Source organism: Diadema antillarum, unplaced genomic scaffold (genome assembly GCF_040938485.1).
Source record: "Diadema antillarum isolate AM-2024a unplaced genomic scaffold, OU_Dant_1.0 scf00000062, whole genome shotgun sequence".
Classification (NCBI taxonomy): domain Eukaryota; kingdom Metazoa; phylum Echinodermata; class Echinoidea; order Diadematoida; family Diadematidae; genus Diadema; species Diadema antillarum.
The window spans coordinates 133,804-153,266 of record NW_027270951.1 but is presented as its reverse complement, the minus strand read 5'-3'; the positions used below and the strand labels follow the sequence as shown (position 1 = coordinate 153,266).

Sequence of the window (19,463 nt, the reverse complement as noted above, 5' to 3'; positions counted from 1 at the left end):
GACCGACCTTGTCCAGTGTCGTCTGTGACTAAAAAATCTATTTATGCCCCACGAAATTAGTAAGATGACCTTAGTGGACAATTGTTTGGATTTCTCACTTTATGACACATCGGAATAGAACCGTGGAAACAGGAAATAGCTCGGCTCGAGAGCGAGGGAGGAATACGATGTTGGAAATGTAGAAGAGTCGGGGGGGGGGGGACGATTATCGTAAAGGTCCCTCGACACAGTCGCTCAACCTCTTTTTGCTCTTGCCTAGCATGCAGATTTCGGATTTTGTGCAATCTGTCTTCATTATTATATATATCAAGGATTCATTAGCTGTTCAAAAATACGAGTGACGACGGAAAGACTGTTTCATCTGTTTTATACGCTTGTGAGTCCAAAGTCACCATTGTGACTTGGTACTTCTGCAAATTATGTCAACGACATCCAAAACATTTACATTCTAGACTCGTTACAAAGAGGGAAGATGTTTTTTTCCCTTCTAATCTTTTATTCATAAGTCATCGACCATACAAAACACAGTCGTCCAACAGGTAAAGAGCAATGTTTGTGTTGTTAATGTTTTATTTTTCATTTCACGATCCTATCCAATCGTCTGCTTTCGGAGATATGAAAATATTTGATAATTTAGATGTTGACACAGCAGTTCAAGCAGTTGAGTTTTACTTTTATACCCTTTTCCACGTAAGATTATGATTCAGATCAATCCAAAATGAACTGTAAATATGGATAGTGCGGACGATTGTGTGGATATATATTTCCGTCAGTCTTTCTGTAAGGCTGATCGGATATCTTAAATTTCAGAAAGTGACGAATAGCACACCGATGGTCAAAAAGCAGACAAACACTTTGGATCAATACCAGTCGAGTTCTCATCTTATGACACGTATAATACTGACAGTTCGCAAGATACACAGAGATACAATCTATAGTACCCCAGTCTCAGCCTACTGGCCCTGATCTGGTTTGGAATATCTGCTATTTTAAGCGCGCAAAATGTAATAATGATCCACCGAAGATGTTGTCTTCTGACACTAAATTTGGCTTCGTCATATGAGGAGGGTTTTCTTCTCCCCCCCCCCCCCCCCCGCTCTCTAGGCTGAGATATAGCTTTAAAATGTTCATACTAAAAATTATGGCATAACTTTCGTTTAAACTCAAATATGCAGTGTATGATATTTCAACTTATTTTCCTCAGAGTAAGTATAACGTTGTTTGTTTTTTTCCCGAAGCATATTAATTTCGTAATCCTTACTGAACCTTTAAAACAAGATAAGGTGTCTGGAAATTGAATTCCTTCCCAGCTCCCACCGGTACATTGCAGATTTTGAGAAAAATGATATGCAAACAATCGCTATATGATAAATTTATACAAACCGAGAAAGGTTAAAGGACAAGTCCATCTTCATATACACAAGGATTGAGAGAATGCAGCAATATTAGTAGAACACATCAGTGAAAGTTTGAGGAAAATTGGACAATCCGTTCAAAAGTTACGAATATTTTAAGTATCTGCGCAGTCACTGCTGGAAGAGAAGACTACTACAGTGTATGATGTCACATGCGTACAACTATATATGGAAAATAAAAAGAGAATTTCACACGAACTTTACTTTTTTGATAAAGTGCACATTTCTTCGACTTGCTACTGACGTAGGTTAAGGGTGATATTATTCCCCCTGCATTCTGATAGAGAGAAGTCGAGTGTTCTTTTGTTATGCGAGAAAAATGGAAATATGTTGAATTTTCTTTATTCTTTCTTTATATCGTTGTACTAACGTGACATCACAAGCTATAGTAGTCTTTTTATCCAGCCGTGACTGAGCAGAAACTTCAAAAATTCATAACTTTTTAACGGATTGTCCGATTTTGCTCAAACTCTCACTGATGTGTTCTACTAATATTGCTTCATTCATTCAACCCACATGTCTATGAAGGTGAACTTGTCCTTTAATGCACTGTTAGCGTTTTACATGTATGAGTTCAATCAAATGAAATTGATTGGATTGATCTATCAAAATATTTTTTACGTATTGATTGAAATGTCTCTTTTTGCTTAACTTCACTTCGTGGTGTCACACAAAGGAAACACAAGCATCAGCGGCAAATCATTCATTATGCTCAAAGTATGAATTTCCTGTTTTTCTATGTCTGAATCCAATATCTATACCGCAAGGAATTCTCTGTCCTTTCGAAAACAAGTTTCCGTGCCTTGTACATTCGGCGTCTCCCCTGCTGTTGGTGCGAGATCATGTTCTAGAAAGAGAGGGAGAGAGAGAGAGAAAAAAAAAAGGGGGGAGGGGGTTGGAAAGAGACTATTCCTTGAAAAATAGTTATTATCTTAATGCAAACCACTCACACCAGGAAATCGCCCAAGAAGTCGGTTTTGGCGTGTAAATCAAGTTGGCCGGCGCTGAGTCGTTCAAAGTCGACACCACCAAGCTGTTGCTCCTTTGTCAAGTTTGTAGAAGTGAAAATGGCCACGTCTCGCTTTGTTGGCTTATTCACCTCTAAATTCGGCTGATTAAAGGGGAAGTTACCCCCCCCCCCCCCACCACCAAATATGTAATCGACATAATGCTGAGAGAGTAGTGAAAAACAACAAACTTTTTTTTTTTTTGATGTACAGCCCATTCGAAATTACTATTCTCCTTCTTTTTCATTTTAAAGTTAGCATAATATCATTGTATGTGTCGACCTCTCTGGATTGAGACGAGAAGTCACAGTAGCGTAAATATATTAAAAAACGAATTGTACCCAAAAAACAAACAAACAAATTCTCCAAGATACAGAAAGAGCGTTTGTCCTAAAAGCTCCTCCGGAAAGAACACGAAAAGTATTTGATTAAAATATCTCAGAAAGAACCTGGGAAAGTGGACGTTCATAAAATCAATAATTTTTAGCACTTGAGAAAATGTATTCAAATTTTGTAGAACATCATGGCACTCTTCCTATCAAGAAAAAAAAAAACTCGCTTGAGATCGCTTGAAAGTGGGAGAAATTTATATATTGTTTTGACAGATCGTGTTTGTTTGTTTGTATGTATGTGTGCGTGTGTGTGTCTTTACGTCTTTCTTTTCTCCTTTTTGGGAGATTAGCTTTAGTTTTATTAGTTCAGTTCAGTAATTAGTTATTGTCCACGAGGAAACTGCAAAAATACAAGCTTTCCTTTTCAGCAGTCTCCTCCATTCCCAACAAATTTTATTTTAATCAGAAAGGCCACAGTACCTATTGTCAATTCACAGTATTTTCTTTCTTGCTAAATTGTACTGATCTTGTGTTACTATGTATATGTATAATTATTTTATGTTGTTGGAAATGAAATATATTAAAAAAAAAAACATTGTAGGTTAAAATACAAAAGGAAGAGAAATAGAGGGGGGGGGGGAAACGATAGTAACATCGGGTTTAGAACAATTATATTGATGGTAAATGTAAAAGGAATGGGGTCCACAATAATATCAAAATCGATATATACCTTTACATATTTATGGAGAAGCTTAAAGAGCCCGAGACCAACGTAGAAGACGAGTTTAAAATAGATGTCGCGCCTCAATTATCTAATTACCCGTATGCAACAGCTTCATGCATTTTCCCCTCTTTCTCTATCTTTCCCTCTCTGTTTGATCTCCGTTCCAGTTTATATTCGAAGCCAAACTCGGAGGCGCTCTGCGCAGTGGCGTTGCCCTTAGCAACCTGAGCTTCACGGTCTACAGCCCGAAGAAACTCACAGGTAAGTCACGTGACTCGAGAATTTCTCGTCAATGATCCTCCTGCTTCCATGCAGGCGAAAGACAATTGTCCGATGAATAGGCCCTTTACAGGGACGAATCTTGACCTCTATTATACAGAAACCGACACATGGATACAACTCATATCGAATAAAACAACTCCGAATCATTACTGCAAATAAGAGGGACTTTGTTGAAAATATAAAAGGAATGAAATTGAAAGTCCAGAATCAGGGTACAGGCCAAGAATGTTAACTATAACCCACCTCTCTGCTAACCCCCTCCACAAAATATAAAGGAAAACGTGATTCCATGTTCAAATTTTAATTGATCAAGAACAAAACGATCAAACAAACAAATCAGTATTAACGTGCTGTATTGAAGTCTGATAGAACATTGAGAGAGGTGTAGGAAATTTTGAATTCAATAGATTTTCACCAAATAGTATTCTTGTTCACTGTAACATTAAAGGACATGTACAATGCAAATTCATGTTATCTGGTGTTGATTAATACCTTCTTTTATCTTCATTTAAAAATATGGCCAAAAGAATATTTTAATTTGGGTCATATATATCTTATAATAATTCATGTTATCCGGTGTGCATTAATAATACCCTTATCTTCATTAAAGAAAATGGCCAAAAGAATATCTTAATTTGTGCCATATAGTTTTCTGTTATTGTATTGTTTTATCATCTGGTATATTTCTATTCATATGGTTAACAAAAGACGTATAAGAATGCACACCTCCTGTAAAATGAACACAATTGCAGGTTTCCATACAATGTCTTTTGTTAATCATGCATACTAACATGGAAACATGCCAGTTATGTTCAGTCCATGGTAATGTGCATTGTAATGCCTTTTATTAATCATATTAGCTGATTGACAGAGCGATGACGTCATCGGCTGAATATTGATCTGGAAATTATTAGTTTGTTGTTTATTTGTTTTTTGTTTTTGTTTTGTGGTTTGTTTGTTTGTTTGGGTTTTTTTTAGTGGCGGACCCAAGTAATCGGAAGGACAATAGCAGAAAATTATTATGAAACATTAGGCACATTTCCAGCTATTCTTTTTACACACATAAGTGACACTCATGATAATATAGAAATTAGCACAAGTCAATAACATGCCTTGCGTTCCATAGGTCCTTTAACAAATTACACACGGGGACGATGTCATCAACACAAAACACTCTCAATGACTAACTTTAGTATAAAATCTTACGATGTTATACTTTTATCAATTTCATATGTTTCAATTCAAGAGCAATTTGATATAAAGGATGTAATATCATGTCTTTGACGCATGTCAGAAGATAAGATTTATGTACAAGAGGCTTTTGAGGCCATGACAGTGTAATTTGCATAACCATGTTCTGGGGGAAAACCGCAAACGTCCATGAACTTCTTATTTCTTGTACCTAGTATCTTGTGGCTGTCTTAATTCTATTTGATTGATTTTACTGTATTCAAGTAAGCCAATCTGAACTCGAAATGTCTTTTTTTAGTCTATAAATTTCTTATTTCTTTGGGCTAATTTTCAAATAAAACTCCATTCTCTTTCACTGAGTTAAATGTATTCAGTAAAGTCAACTGGTCGACGGCTTGTTTTTTTTTTTTTAGATATTTATTTTAAGCTAAAAACATGGGTACAAGAAAAGACAAGTAGCCTACACAAAGCGGAGGTAAGATAAGGCATAATACAGTACTTGAACATACATGGGTTATCATCATTTTTTTTTTGTCGAGAGCAGAATATGGTTCAGGAGGGTATCTCGTGTTCACCCTCCTTTAGGTTCCGCTCCTCAATATCCGGCCCGTAAATTGGACCTGGTTGCGTCGCTTCCTCCATCCCATACCGCGTTATTAATTAGCGGTTTCTTTGCCTTTGGCAGTCGTACAACTTATGACTGCCGGCATTCGTGATGTGAGAGAAGTTAGATGTATAGATGGCGATACAGGCTGGTGCAAGTCGGTGTATGTGTGCGTGTGTGTGTATGTGTCTGTGTGTCTGTGTCTGTGTACGCACGTGAGCTCACAGCTAGGAGCCTGTTCCATAAAGATTGATCGTAAGATTGATCTTAAAGGGTGTGTACAGTTCTGGTCGAGGTGAAGATTTACCTTTTAACGTTTTGTGAGATATTCAGAAACCACTCTATGAGATGTCAAAGAGCATGCGGTTCTACTGGGGTATCAAAAGTTTATTCGATGAAAATCGGTTTTGAAATGGCTGAGATATCCATAAGCAAGGTGAAACAAAGAGATACTAATAAAGTTGGGGCATGTCGCCTTTTATTATTAGCACTTTTTGGGATATCTCAGCCATTTGAAAACCAATTTTCATCAAATAAACATTGAATCCTTCTTAAAATTACATGTTCTTTCATATTTCATCTAAAGCTTTTCATTATCTTACTTAGGAATGTTCAAAACATGAATCCCTACCTCAACCAGTACTGTACGGTCCCTTTAAGGTTACGCTCTAGATCTGCTATTAAAGGGATCGTACAGTTTTGGTTGAGACCTAATTTCGGGTTTCTAACATTTTTTGGTGAAATTATGAGAAATCTCTGAAATGGCTGAGCGATTCTAATAAAGTGTGGAACCCACACTTTATCACGATCGCTTTGTTTGACACTGTTTTTGGATGTTTCAGTCATTCCAAACCCGATTTTCATCAAATAAACTTGGAATTCCTCTTAAAATGGTATGCTCTGTACTATATCACAAGTGTTTTCTTGGTATCTCGCAAAAAGTTAAAAGCCCAATTCTCATCTCCATCAATACTGTACCATCCCTTTAAATATGTGCTAAAACCAAGCGTTAAGTATCTTTATGAAAGATACTTACGATAAGTATTGATCTTACGCTCGATTCGCTGAGTTACACTCAATAAATCGAGCGTAAGATCATCCGTAATTCTTTCCGAAACAGGCTTTTGGTCAGTTTGCGCCAGGTGTCCTTATAAAGAGATTTCTTTATTCGATTCAGAGACAACAAACAATTAAAAAAATAGATTGAATTTTGAGAGTGTAGAAACGTCGCTACAAAACCCGTTGATGTAGAGTACACCTATTTATGATGATTTCGCGGCTATTAAACCCACCTGGAAAATGGCGTTCAAACCAGGGCAAACAATGGAAAAATGAATAACAATACCTTTTATTAACAAAACAAAACCTAGTGACACAAAAACCAGAGAACAAACGAAACAAGCAAAGCACCGTACTCATACATCCTGTCAATTCACAAAGTTTGGCTCCAGACTTTGCCCGTACTAAAAACAGCTGCAGTCGTCAGCTCACCTCTTCCAACACAACCCTAAGCCAGTAACTCCGGTCGGGATTTGTCAGGTATTACCGGCAGCGACGTCACCAGACAGAGGAGTAAGGTGTCTGGTAGAATTAGATTTCTGACCTTATTCTTCGCTTCCTCCCCTGCTTAATGCCTGTGCCAAATTTGTACAATTGAATATCATCGCTTGCTGGTTTTTTCGAGAGAGGTAGGCTTCTCACAGCATTAGAAGCACGGTCTCCCAATGGGAAAAATACTGAATCGTAACTAAACACCACAAGCGGATTTGTCACACCACCACGTCACGTATAGTGTAGAGAGTGTGAGCTTCCCCTTGCTCAAAATTTTTGAAATTGTCACCAGGGAATGTTTGACAGCTTTCGGCTTTATGGCGACAGGAAGCCGGGCTGTGATTGAATAGAGTGTGAAGTATTTGCATACAAAACTGCTCAGAACTAAACCTGTTGATATATGTGTATATACCCCTCAATGCAGAAAAGTTAAGGGAATCCTGCATTATGGTGTATATTGATTCAAATGGTGGACAGATTCCAAAGACTTTTTAATAACAAACAAATTTAGAGCAATTTGAGTGCACCTGGAGACTGCTGGTAACGTCTAAGCTGAATTTGTGATTATCATTTATAGCATTATTATTTTCTAAGTACATGATACCCTGAATTCTACCAAGCATACAAATTTCCAATCTCTCTCTCTCTCTCTCTCTCTCTCTCTCTCTCTCTTCATTCAAAACTGAGGATCTCTATATTTTCGGGTAACGCTTGCCCATACACCATGTTTACTATACTGCAAAATATTATGGCCTCCCTCGGTTTTCTACTTTAATATAATAATTGCAAACATTCTAATTATCCGATTTGGCACATACATACGTATATGTCGGTTATTGAAGCCAAAGTCTCAAGCATAAAAGTAGCTGTAAAATGATGGCACAAACACCAATGAACTTGGATTTTCTGACACAATTCACCATTCCAGCGTGTCTATTCTGCATGGAATGAACAACGTCATAACGAAACAACCTTTCATTTTGCTGGTAGAATTTTGCGACAGCCTATATACAGCTCCACTTAACATTTCCTGTTTGAAGAAAAAGAAAACGCCATATTTTTTGAGCTGCCTACATGTGATTATGTATTAATCAAACGTTCTTGTAACTTAATCGATATCGGGTAGAAATTTTAAAACTCGACGTTTCTGGCCGGATGGTAGGTTTGCCCTCACGGACGAAGAATATGGCGCGATGTTGAGAGACAGGCGGGCGCGTGTTGAATTTGTAGAACAGGCTGTTGGCGCCTTGCTCGCCAGTTCTTTCTCCAACTTCATGCTTTGAATAGACGCCATCTGTTGAAAGAAAAGAGAAAACACGTCTCGTGTTCAATGAACAGCAGTAAAAACGAAAAAAAATCCCACATTATTGTCATGATTGTATTCATGGACGTGTCGCGGTCTGGGTTGGATGAAATCCATGAATCTCGATGTTAACAGAAAGGAGAGATAATCGGGAATGAACCCACCACCTCCTAAGAAATTTTGCCCCGGGTGTTATCGTCCTGACACCTTTAGATTAGCAACTCTAAAAGTCACTTCATTATTATCTTATACGGGAGAAAGACTATTGCTTAGATTCTTTAGATCTGCACATAATCACTAGATATGTACAAATAATCATTAAATCGGCCAACTTCAGAGAGAAAGCAAATACATAAGCGTCTAGATTGATTTGAAGACGTTGCGGGAAAAAGATTTTTTTTCTTCAAAACGTATGAAAGCGAAACAAACATGCTTATATGAATAGCAATAGATTAAAATGAAAGATTTCCTTATAGATACTTTACTTTCGAATCACTAACAATGAATAGTAAGGTAATGGCGAAAATTTCGCAGTGCATTTGATAATAAAGGCTCTTGACCCACACTTTGGTTCTTTATAATGACTGACATGTACTTCACCATGGCAAATGTATACAGTACGTTATTCGAATACCTGGTATACGTTTCAATTATGTCTTTGTACCGTCAAAAAGACAGACAAAATTCTATTGTATAGTAATAATCGATGTTGATGTTACTTACTTATGTTGTTTCGTTGCTTTTGTGAACATAAAGTGGAAACAAATTCATATCATTTAAGTAACACAGCAACTAACCACAAATCCGTGGTCTCTTGGACTTGCAGGGATGGCTTTTTTTTTTTAAGTTGAGATGGGGATTCAGGTTCAAACTCTTTGCGAGATAATTAGGAACCACTTATATGATATATTAAAGAGCATCCAAGAGGAATTAAAAATTTATTTTATGAAAAATCGGTTTTGAAATGGCTGAGATATCCAAAAACAAAATGGTCCTCTAATAATACATGTAATAAAAGGTGGAACCCACGTTTTATCATACCGCTTTTTCTTGCTTTGTTTCTAGTAGTAGTAGTAGTAGTAGTAGTAGTAGTAGTAGTAGTAGTAGTAGTATAGTAGTAGTAGTAGTAGTAGTAGTAGTAGTAGTAATAGTAGTAGTAGTAGTAGTAGTAGCAGTAGTAGTACTAGTAGTATAGTAGTAGTAGCAGCAGCAGCAATTATATAGAAGTAGTAGTATCGTAATGATATCATCATCATCATCATCATCATCATCATCACTGACAACATCATTAGCTGTAATTCATCATCACTGAAACCATCGGAACTTGCTCTAGGAGAGACATAGGCTGCTGAAATCTGGCTCACACATCATTGTTCCCCTTCTTCAGGCGAGGAGATCGACGTGGTGGAGGAGTCGTCTACCCTGGCGGCCGAGGATGGCGGGAACATTCTGGAGGAGGCTACGGAGAACCCCGAGAAGATCTGTGAGTCCTTCGATGTTATTTTTATACCTCACCCTCACACAGCGTGTATTCGGGGTATATGATTAACTCTGAAGCAGGGTCGGGTCGGGTCGGTCGGTCGGTCGGTCGGTCGGTCGGTCGGTCGGTCGGTCGGTCACTCCGTTGCAAAATCTTGTGGATCAAACTCCTTACTCATGTTTTTAACCCGTTGAGGACAGTTTGATTTTGCTACAACACGCATTTCCCACAGACACCTGCCCGAGTATACTCGGGACTCGTCCTCAACGGGTTAATGTAACAAAGGCATCAGTCCTCGGAACGAAGCAAAATAAAAATTCAATTCACATGCACAGGTTCACTGAAGAGTTAGCAGGTTAGTGTCGTAATATACAGACAAAGCCATATTGTTCTCGCTTTTACCATTATGCCAAACAGGTGCATAGAAAATTTATTTCCAAATTCATCAAATTACCTATTTCTGATTCATTTTTTTAAAAACCCGTGCAGGTCCACCCCTTCTCAGTCGGGAGACACTCCACGCAATACGCTGGATTGGTGTCCATGAAGGGATGAAAATAGCTCGTCATTATGTTGACAAAAAAGATCGTGTTAAAATTAGACCATCGTGTTTAATCTTAATAAGTAATCTCGTTAACCTCTTGAGCGAAAGTGTTACACACGAGAAAGCGGAGGGAAAATATTCGGAGCCCCAAAATGTCCCCACCAACTTTCGCTCAGTTTGCCGAGTAGCAAATTTAGTAATACAATTGGAATATGGACAGTAGCCTAGATGTGTGACAACAGTCTATTAAAAACAAACTTTGCGTAAAGACAAAATTGAAAGGTTATGATGATATGTACATGAACACCTTTATCTTTTTCCCTTTCTTGGATCATCGCAACTTTAAAGATTCTCTTGCCGCTGTGAAATGACATCCAAAAGACCCGAACTTGGCATGTGTAAGGAAAAACAGAAACATAAACTTATCCAATTTACGTGACCTCTGTGCAGCTCCGACGCTGCTTGGCTCCCTGCTGCAACTTGTATACGTGAAAACTTATCATACAACTCACAGATGTAAGAGCAGCACGCATGAAAAGGACTTCGGCGGAAATCTTTATAAAAACTAATTACACGTCTGTGCGCTGATACACGATGACAAGGCGTTGATGAAGATGCTTCTCGTTACACCCCTCTCCCCGCCCCTCTCCCCCTTATTTTGCCACACGACATCAATATCTCACTTTAAAGGGATGGCATACTTTTGGTTGAGATTGAGATTCAGGTTTAGATTTTGCGTGAGATGATTAGAAACCACTCAGATGAAATATTAAGGTAAGGAGTATACAAATCTAAGAAAAATGAAAAGTTTACATTTGATGAAAATTGCTTTTGAAACGACTGAGATATCCATAAAAGAATGCAAAACAAAGTGGTCTTAATAAAAGGTGCATCCTACCTTTAAATAAGGACCTCTTTATTTTTGGATATCTTGGGAATTTGAAAACCAATTTTCATCAAATAAACTCCTTAATTCCTCTTATAATATGCTCTTAAGTATCTTATATCTAAGTGGTTGCTAATTATCTCACGAAATGTTTAAACCTGAATCCCCATCTCAACCAAAACTATTATCATCCCTTTAAAATAATGGAGCACACAATATCGTATTCTATCACGTATGCCTCCCACATAAGATTGTGTCATTTTCCCCTGTCATTCAGACGGCAAGGGGCCCCCAATTCTTATGCTGTGATGAGCAAGACGTACTTGTCTTCACGTGATCCGCAATCAGAGATTAATTCACAGGCGAGCGTCTTGAGCTTTACAGCCACCTTTTGCCAATGCTCCCCTCCCCACCTGTCCGGCGAGCTATCTGCCAGGGGTGTTGCTTACGACACCTGCCACATTCAAGGTCGAACGAAATTCTGAGTACTGCTTCACTATCTGTCCCGTCCCGGGGACAATACTGCCATTGAGTTGCAGTTGCAGTTGCAGGCGCCGCTGTTGAGGGCGCTTGTCGAGAGCGAATGTCGACATCGTACGTGACTGAAGGATTCCGGCACGTTAAAGAGTTTGATACCCACTGGGAGCTGCAGGGAAAATGCTACAATACCTTTTTTTCCCGGTATCTTGGGAGTGCCATACTTCGGTTTTACATAATATGAGAAAGCAGTTTATTCCTTTGACTTTTTTTTCTTTTTGAAAAACAATGACATTCTCTATTCTATAGTTTTCTACGAATTTAGCGAAAGAATTCTGAAAAAAAAAATCGATATTATGATTATTATACCGAAGTCTGTGACTTAGTCAGTACAGCTGGACTTCATGTTATCGCAACATTTAAAACGAACTAAATAGGTGAAAAGAAAATGATTGACAGATCGACCTAATAATCGACCAAATAAGATCAGTGTTTCTATTATAAAAACGGGTTAAACATTTTTGTCTGCCTACGTTTAGGTTTTGTTATAATAGAGGCTCATTATGACCTCTACCACCTTGAACAACGACAACACCCCAAGCTGTACAAATTCCAGACTTTGACTATGCACATTTCATGTGGAACGAACACCAAAACCCGAAAAGGGAAACTTTACAAATTTCCATTACGGTCGGAGTTTTAGTAAGAACTGACGACTTGATAGTTCTGTAGAAAGCACTTACAGGTTAAAGTATTATGGGACCCGTAATCGCAGCACTTTTTGTTTTTGCAACATCGCATCTCGCTTTAGTGCCGAGGTAAATCCCTAGACCTGTACAAAACTTTACTAATTTGGGTTAAAATGCACAGGTTTCATCCCGAGTCACACTTTTGTTAATACATTCAGCACTCTCCAGTAAGCTACAGTAATTCCTGCAGCGATTCTCCTACCCTGTGTTTGTGTGCCTCCCTTATTGGGTAAGGGTGTTTTCGATGGACTACGATATCAGGCTAATCCGAGCCGAAAATGCCACATAGGGATCAGAGCGATTTAGCGCCGCCACAGGTGATCTAGGGTTTATTGCTTCTCATTAATGTTGCAGAAATGATAACACGCGGCTCCCAATTCGCAGGCTGCCTGAAAGTCTCGTGCATTACGCCCATGCAACGGAAGGTTTTTAAAGCTTTCTTGCAATTTTGAGATTACGGTGCTATTTTTCATTCCAAATCTGCTGAGTCAAAATTCAATTGTAAACTTATAGTCGTACAACTTTTTTTTCTATGCTTTTTTTATGATGAGTTGGTCTAAAAGGGTAACTATAAGTGCCAAAATAGTTATGGCAAGAAATATGCACTATAAAATAAGGTAAAAAGATATCACTGGAAAGGCTGAATGCAATTGCAAGTTTCGTTTCCATAAATTGATCTTTGTCGATGTATTCGACCCCCATACTCTGTGTCACCCAACCTCAACTTTGTGATGCAGGAGGGCATTTTGTTGTCATGAATGAAATTTGTAAACCTATATGCAGAGTATAATATCTTTTAAGATTTCTGTGTTGTCCGTTAGTCACAAATGTTGCTTTGAGCATGCAGAATGGTATGCATTCTTTTCTTTTTTTTTGCACGCCGTACTTACATTTACGCTAAATCCATTCTTATTGTTTCCGGGAAAGAACAGTTTTAGCAGCGTACTTAATTTGCTGTTCCACGATAACTTTGATTTAGCTTCACCAGAAATTGTATAATGAAACTTTCATGAAGATACGATATATCACGCAACTTTCGCGACTTTTTAATGTGTACATTTCGCCATCTATCATGTCTGTGCCAAACTACCTACGACATGATTTGTGTGACCAGTAAATGACGACCAATCAACCAATCAATGATGATTAATTGCTACAAATTCTTGTTTCGTGTCATCCTGGACCTTCCACCCTACCCCACCCCTGCAGATTCCCGCCCCACCCTGACGTTCCTGGTGGCCGTGGTCGCCAGCAGTCTACTGGTCGTGCTCATGCTCCTCTTTGCAGTGGTCGTCATCTGCCTCGTCCGAAAAATCAGGTGATGACAATGATTTTCATCTGACCTTAATGATCATCCAAGCTTTAAAGAAATAATAAACAACCAAAAACGGCTTTAAAATAATGACCCCAAAGCCTTGCAAGATCCGTCTGCTTAGCAGACTTTATGTATGATGAGCTTCAAACCTGTGATTACTATGGTATAAGACCAAGTTTGAGTGGCAGATATGGAGCCATTCTATCATAGTGACTACAGTTTCTAGAGAAGTTAGCTTATAGCGGGACATATCTCTAATTGACACAAATTTGGTGGAAACAAAAGACACGACTTTTGTTCTCATCATTTTCTCTTAAATCATTCTGAGAGGTATGATTAGATCTCGTTTTGCAAACAGAAAGTGGAAGTACATTCTAATCAATCAATCAATCAATCAATTATAAGCACATTACTCCCTTCTAAGTTGATTGCATAATTATCGTATTTGTGCTGAAAGGAAAAATGAGACGTACAAACTCTCCAAACTCCAACCCCATCTCTCCTTCTGTGTTTCTCTTGCTTTCTTCTTCATTCTAATACTTCGGATTAAGTGTATGGTAATGTGCAAAGTTAGCATAGGTTGGAAGTTTTCGCTTACTGTCTTGTCATATTTATCTGAAATCATATATGAATGATTAGACGGTGCACAACATCATCGGTATTATGACCTCGCTACATTTACATTTGTCCAAGAGACTCTGGTGTGAGCTCCATTTACTGGAGAAGCCGAGGATTATGACGGTTTCTCCTTTTTCTTGTTTCTTTAATCACATTCCTTCGCTTCCTCGTCAAAGCTGCAATGATGACTGGTCTGACTAGTATGTTGTCCGTAGATGGCGCTCTCCAGCTGACTCGCCAGGGCATGACTTGTCAGCTAGGACGTGAGCCACAGCCAATGAATATTATTAGAAACAGCGAGCAAGTACAATGCAGGTTGCGCGTCAGGAAGAAAAATCTTCCCGCGTCTGCAAAATCCAGATGAAGAAACATTCACTTGACATCTGACATCCAAAAACATATTCAGATGTTTGTTTTATTTGTGCTCTAGCATCGTAGAATGTAATTCGTAAGCTGCGCTTTGTTTCCCTGATATTTCAGAGATATGACAAGATATAAGCCTTTTCCACAAGTAACATGCGTATCAATTCGGTTCCCATAAAAGCATAAGGCCTAAAGTTAATTGTGGCACATTCACACATAACTGCTTGGATAGACTTATCAACTTACAAACAACGTGCTATGCTTCTCGTTTGAGGTAATGTTGAAGTTTTCACAAACAATTGAATAACGTAATACATGTACCATAATAATTTTGACCACCAACAATCGTATGTCCGTTTAATTATTAAACGCATCCTCTCAAACCTTCATTGCTCTGACTCTCGCATGCATTTCATTGGCTAACTGTCACCATCTGTCTTCAACTTGCAGGGTACTAAGCTCCACTGCACATCCATATGAGGAGATCTCGTCGACGAAGTCGGAGCGCGGCACGATGGAGGCCCCTCATCAGAAGGACGTCATGATCAATGACAACGGGTCGACGTTGCCTCGCTGGAAGCACGTTTCCTACTTGTCGGCCCACGACAGCAACCGCTCCAGCATCTACGCCGAGATCACCGAAGCCGAGGAGCGGTCCCGCTTCCACCGCTCGGGCACGGCAACCACCGGCGACTCGTTCGTCACTGCCTACTCGCTCCAGCACATCATCGAGCGGGCGGCGAACACCACCCCGACCAAGGCGCCGACGTCGAAGTCGACGGAGACCTCGCGTCGGCAGAGCGAGAGCGGGTGGGTGGACAATGTCATTTACGAGAGTGGGTTGGACATGCGCGAACTCACTTCGGAGAAAAGCGAACCGACCTACAGGAGGTTCACCGGTCCCGGCGCCGGGCTCGGCGGCATCTCCTTTGGAGGCTGGATGGAGGACTTGTCGCGATCGAGAACACTTTAACGTAGAAATCAGAGTCACAACATGCAGACATGAGAATGAACTGCGGCTGTGTCGTTGATGACTTGGACGCCATTAACTATTTTTGTGCTCTGAGTGCCCATTGGCAGAGAAAACCCCATAGATTTGTACACACTGTTCGGAACCGCCGGCACTGAAAGGGTTAAAGGCATTACTTACAGCACTGATTTCTCGTGGTGACTCGTAATAGACTACTATGACGGAGATGAGCAGCGTGTTACCTCAGCTATCTCAATCACCGTGTGCAGAATGGAGGACACAACTTTATTTATCCGAGCATCGCTGATTCGAAGAATCTATGACTTCGTAAAAGATTTAGCAATATGGAGGAAAAAAAGGAAACTTATATAGAGTGAGGGAGAGAGAGAGAGAGAGAGAGAGATCTCAAAAAGGAGAGAGATGAACAGGGGTAGAGAGAGGATACATATTATTCTTTTTCATCGTAATAAGAATGTAGTGTTTATATTATCGGTATAGTTATGATAAAGTTAAAGGGATGGTACAGTATTGGTGGAGATGAGAATTGGGCTTTTAACTTTTTGCGAGATACCAAGAAAACACTTATGATATAGTACAGAGCATACCATTTTAAGAGGAATTCAAAGTTTATTTGATGAAAATCGGGTTTGGAATGACTGAAACATCCAAAAACAAGGTAAAACAAAGCGATCATAGTAAAATGTGAGTCCCACACTTTATTAGAATTGCTCTTTTTTGGATATCTCAGCCATTTCAAAACCAATTTTCATCAAATAAACATTGAATTCCTCATAGAAATACATGCTCTTTCATATTTCATAAGAGGTTTCTCATTATTTCACCAAAAAAATGTTAGAAACCTGAAATTAGGTCTCAACCAAAACTGCACTATCCCTTTAATATTTTCATACCCTCTTTATTTCAAAAATGCGTGGCAAGTGGAAGCAGTAGAGTATTAGGAGAATTTCGAAAGAAAAAAGAAGAAGAAAACGATTAGTAACCATGGTAATGTTGAGGCCAACAAAACAAAACAACACAAAACGAAACAAAACAAAATAAAACAAAACATTGATGTGGTTGCTCTATGCATCGGTATACTTTAATTCTTCGTTTTGAATCCAGTCTACGTCGACGCTGGCATTTTGTTTGCCTGGTAAACTAATGGAACTAATGTGGCGATCATAGACGTAAAATATTTTGTTGAATAAATAAGTATATATATATTTTTTTCTTTCAAATTGATAATTTCACCATCATAACGTCACTCAAGCAAATTTTTCTTCAAATCAAATCAGTCGGCCATTTTAGGTCATAGAATGCCATGCGTCTGAATTGAAAATATGCCTCCAGGCCTTGGCTGTGAAAATGATCTCATATATTTTGTTAATGATTCTATTGTTGTCTCCTTTTAGCAGCTACTCCGGACATTGTCAAGTCACCGTATAAAGAGGGAAAAGCAAGCAAGCAAGCAAACAAACAAACTAACTAACTAACAACAAACAAGTGTTGATTTATCAAACGGACCATAACTTTAGGACGGGTTGTATGGTATTGTGATACATTCACGGCATCATTTGCCAAATAATGCTTTATTCATGTTATTGATGAATTCTTCTCAACAGATATCGACCCAATACAATGTTGGAAGAGAAAATGATATACTCCCTTTGATCCTCTCTTTCATGTCTTGCAGCTTGAACCTTGAACAAAAGACATAGTCCGTGCAAATATGCGCCTTAAACATGAAACAGTATTTCATATTTGGGTTAAGCAGTGAATGTCCACCCCGGAATTTCAGTGGCAGTCTGCCAAGCTTTGTTGAAAAGAAATGTAGAAGCTACTGCGTAGTTCACACACGGAAGACCATACTATCTACTGTCTTTCGTGCGTTTCATACAAAGGAACAAATTGCGTCAGTGGTATAGGTTTAGTGCGGTACATGATATAATGTATCACTTCGATCAATAGCATTTTGTATACATAGATAAATTTGTACCCAGTATTAGAACACTCCTTTTTAACCTCGCCTGCTCGTGCAATTTTGAAACGAGAAGGGATTTTTTTTTCTAAAAAAAACCTGAGAACTAGGTATCACAGGTTGAAAGGTAATTTACAAGGGAAAATCTTCAATCGACTTCTGTTCCATTTTTTTTTTTTTGCTTATCATCAGGAGAGCGTGACGACTCCACCGTCGTAAAGTCAATTTAAAGTATAAATTCTGATTCTTATACAAAAAAGGAATTGCTTATTTTGTGTCAAGAATGACATTTTAGGCTTCAGTATTGGATAAGCCATTCAACGAAATAGATAGATAGAGATAAAGGAGAGAGACAGATAGACAGACAGAGAGAGAGAGAGAGAGAGAGAGAAAGATTGATTAAAAAGAAGGTAGAAAGTAAGAAAATTAAATTACTGTCTTATCTATGAAATTATATACAGAACCCTATTTTTTCATTCTGTTTAATAAATGAAAAAAAATTATTGCTGCTATAATGCCACAATCTCAATCAATTTAATGAAATCATCGTCTGTTATTGTGATCTCGATTATGAAGTAATGCAAACAAACTTATATACCTTGACTAAAAAGACCATGCCACTAGAAACATTACGTAAAATCACTAGTCCTTTGTTTAGAAGTAGAATATATATAAATATATATGATATATAAATATCAAATTTTGTAGTATTCACGTCCATTTCACATTGAGTATTTCAAGCGAGTGGCTAGCATCATGTCTTTGTAAATGAGAGGATATAACTCTAACCCAGCGATGCTACCAATATTTGTGTTCTCGTGTATTCGCCAGAAATTGTTTTCTATAACTTATTTTCATATTATAATCATGTCAACTTTGAAGGTTTTGAAGAAGATATAATCCAAACATTGAAATAAATGTAAATTAGAGTTCCAGGTGACAACTGCAAAAGTCACTGTTAACAGGAAAAATGTAAAGGAATTTACAAAGGAGTTCTATATTACGTAATGTTAAACATCAATAATAATTCTGTTTTTTTTTTGTAAATAATTCACCGTCAGCATACTGTCAAGCTATTGAGTGTACATTTTGTATCATTGACTATTACAGAGCAGGGAGTATTCTGACATTATATGCTTGTATTGAATGTAAAATTGAGTGAGAATGATTGTAATAATTAGATGATAGCTATCCCAAAAATGAAGAGGCATTAACTGTCACTTTTTAGTGAGATTGTTTGTTTGTTTTTTCAAACATGTCATGATTTACATTTATCTTTATATGAGACCATCAATTGTAGATATTCTTTTGTATTAAAAAATAAGAAATAGAACGTATAATATTCAAATGTTGTGCTGATTCTGCATTCATCGCGTTAATGAACATTGAATCTTTAAAGACTGTCTTGTCTTGTACAAACAAAGGTTTCACCAAAGTCCACCAAACAAACAAACAAACAAACAAACAAACAAACAAACAAACAGACAATGTAAGAGTTGTGAAATTTTAAATGTCCACATTGTTTCACAAATTGTGACACATGTCAAAATCGTGCATGCGAATCAAATGAGGCAATTTTTATAATTCCATAAGTCTCGCAGGTCAATACATGTCGCAGCTCGCAGGGAGGCTTGCACACAAATTTTCGCATAATTTCCTCTTTACGAGGCGGAT

General features: G+C 38.2%; 1 protein-coding gene across 1 annotated transcript in view; it reads left to right on the top strand.

Moving 5' to 3' along the window:
* LOC139716164 (uncharacterized) overlaps positions 1-15,924 on the top strand; it is a 61,115-nt gene extending 45,191 nt beyond the window's left edge. The window contains exons 4-7 of the mRNA XM_071627724.1: positions 3,646-3,748; positions 9,797-9,892; positions 13,755-13,863; positions 15,292-15,924. Coding sequence (XP_071483825.1) covers positions 3,646-3,748; positions 9,797-9,892; positions 13,755-13,863; positions 15,292-15,814 — 831 coding nt within the window. The 3' untranslated portion in view covers positions 15,815-15,924. The remainder of the gene's footprint in view (positions 1-3,645; positions 3,749-9,796; positions 9,893-13,754; positions 13,864-15,291) is intronic.
* The last annotated feature ends 3,539 nt before the right edge of the window (positions 15,925-19,463 follow it).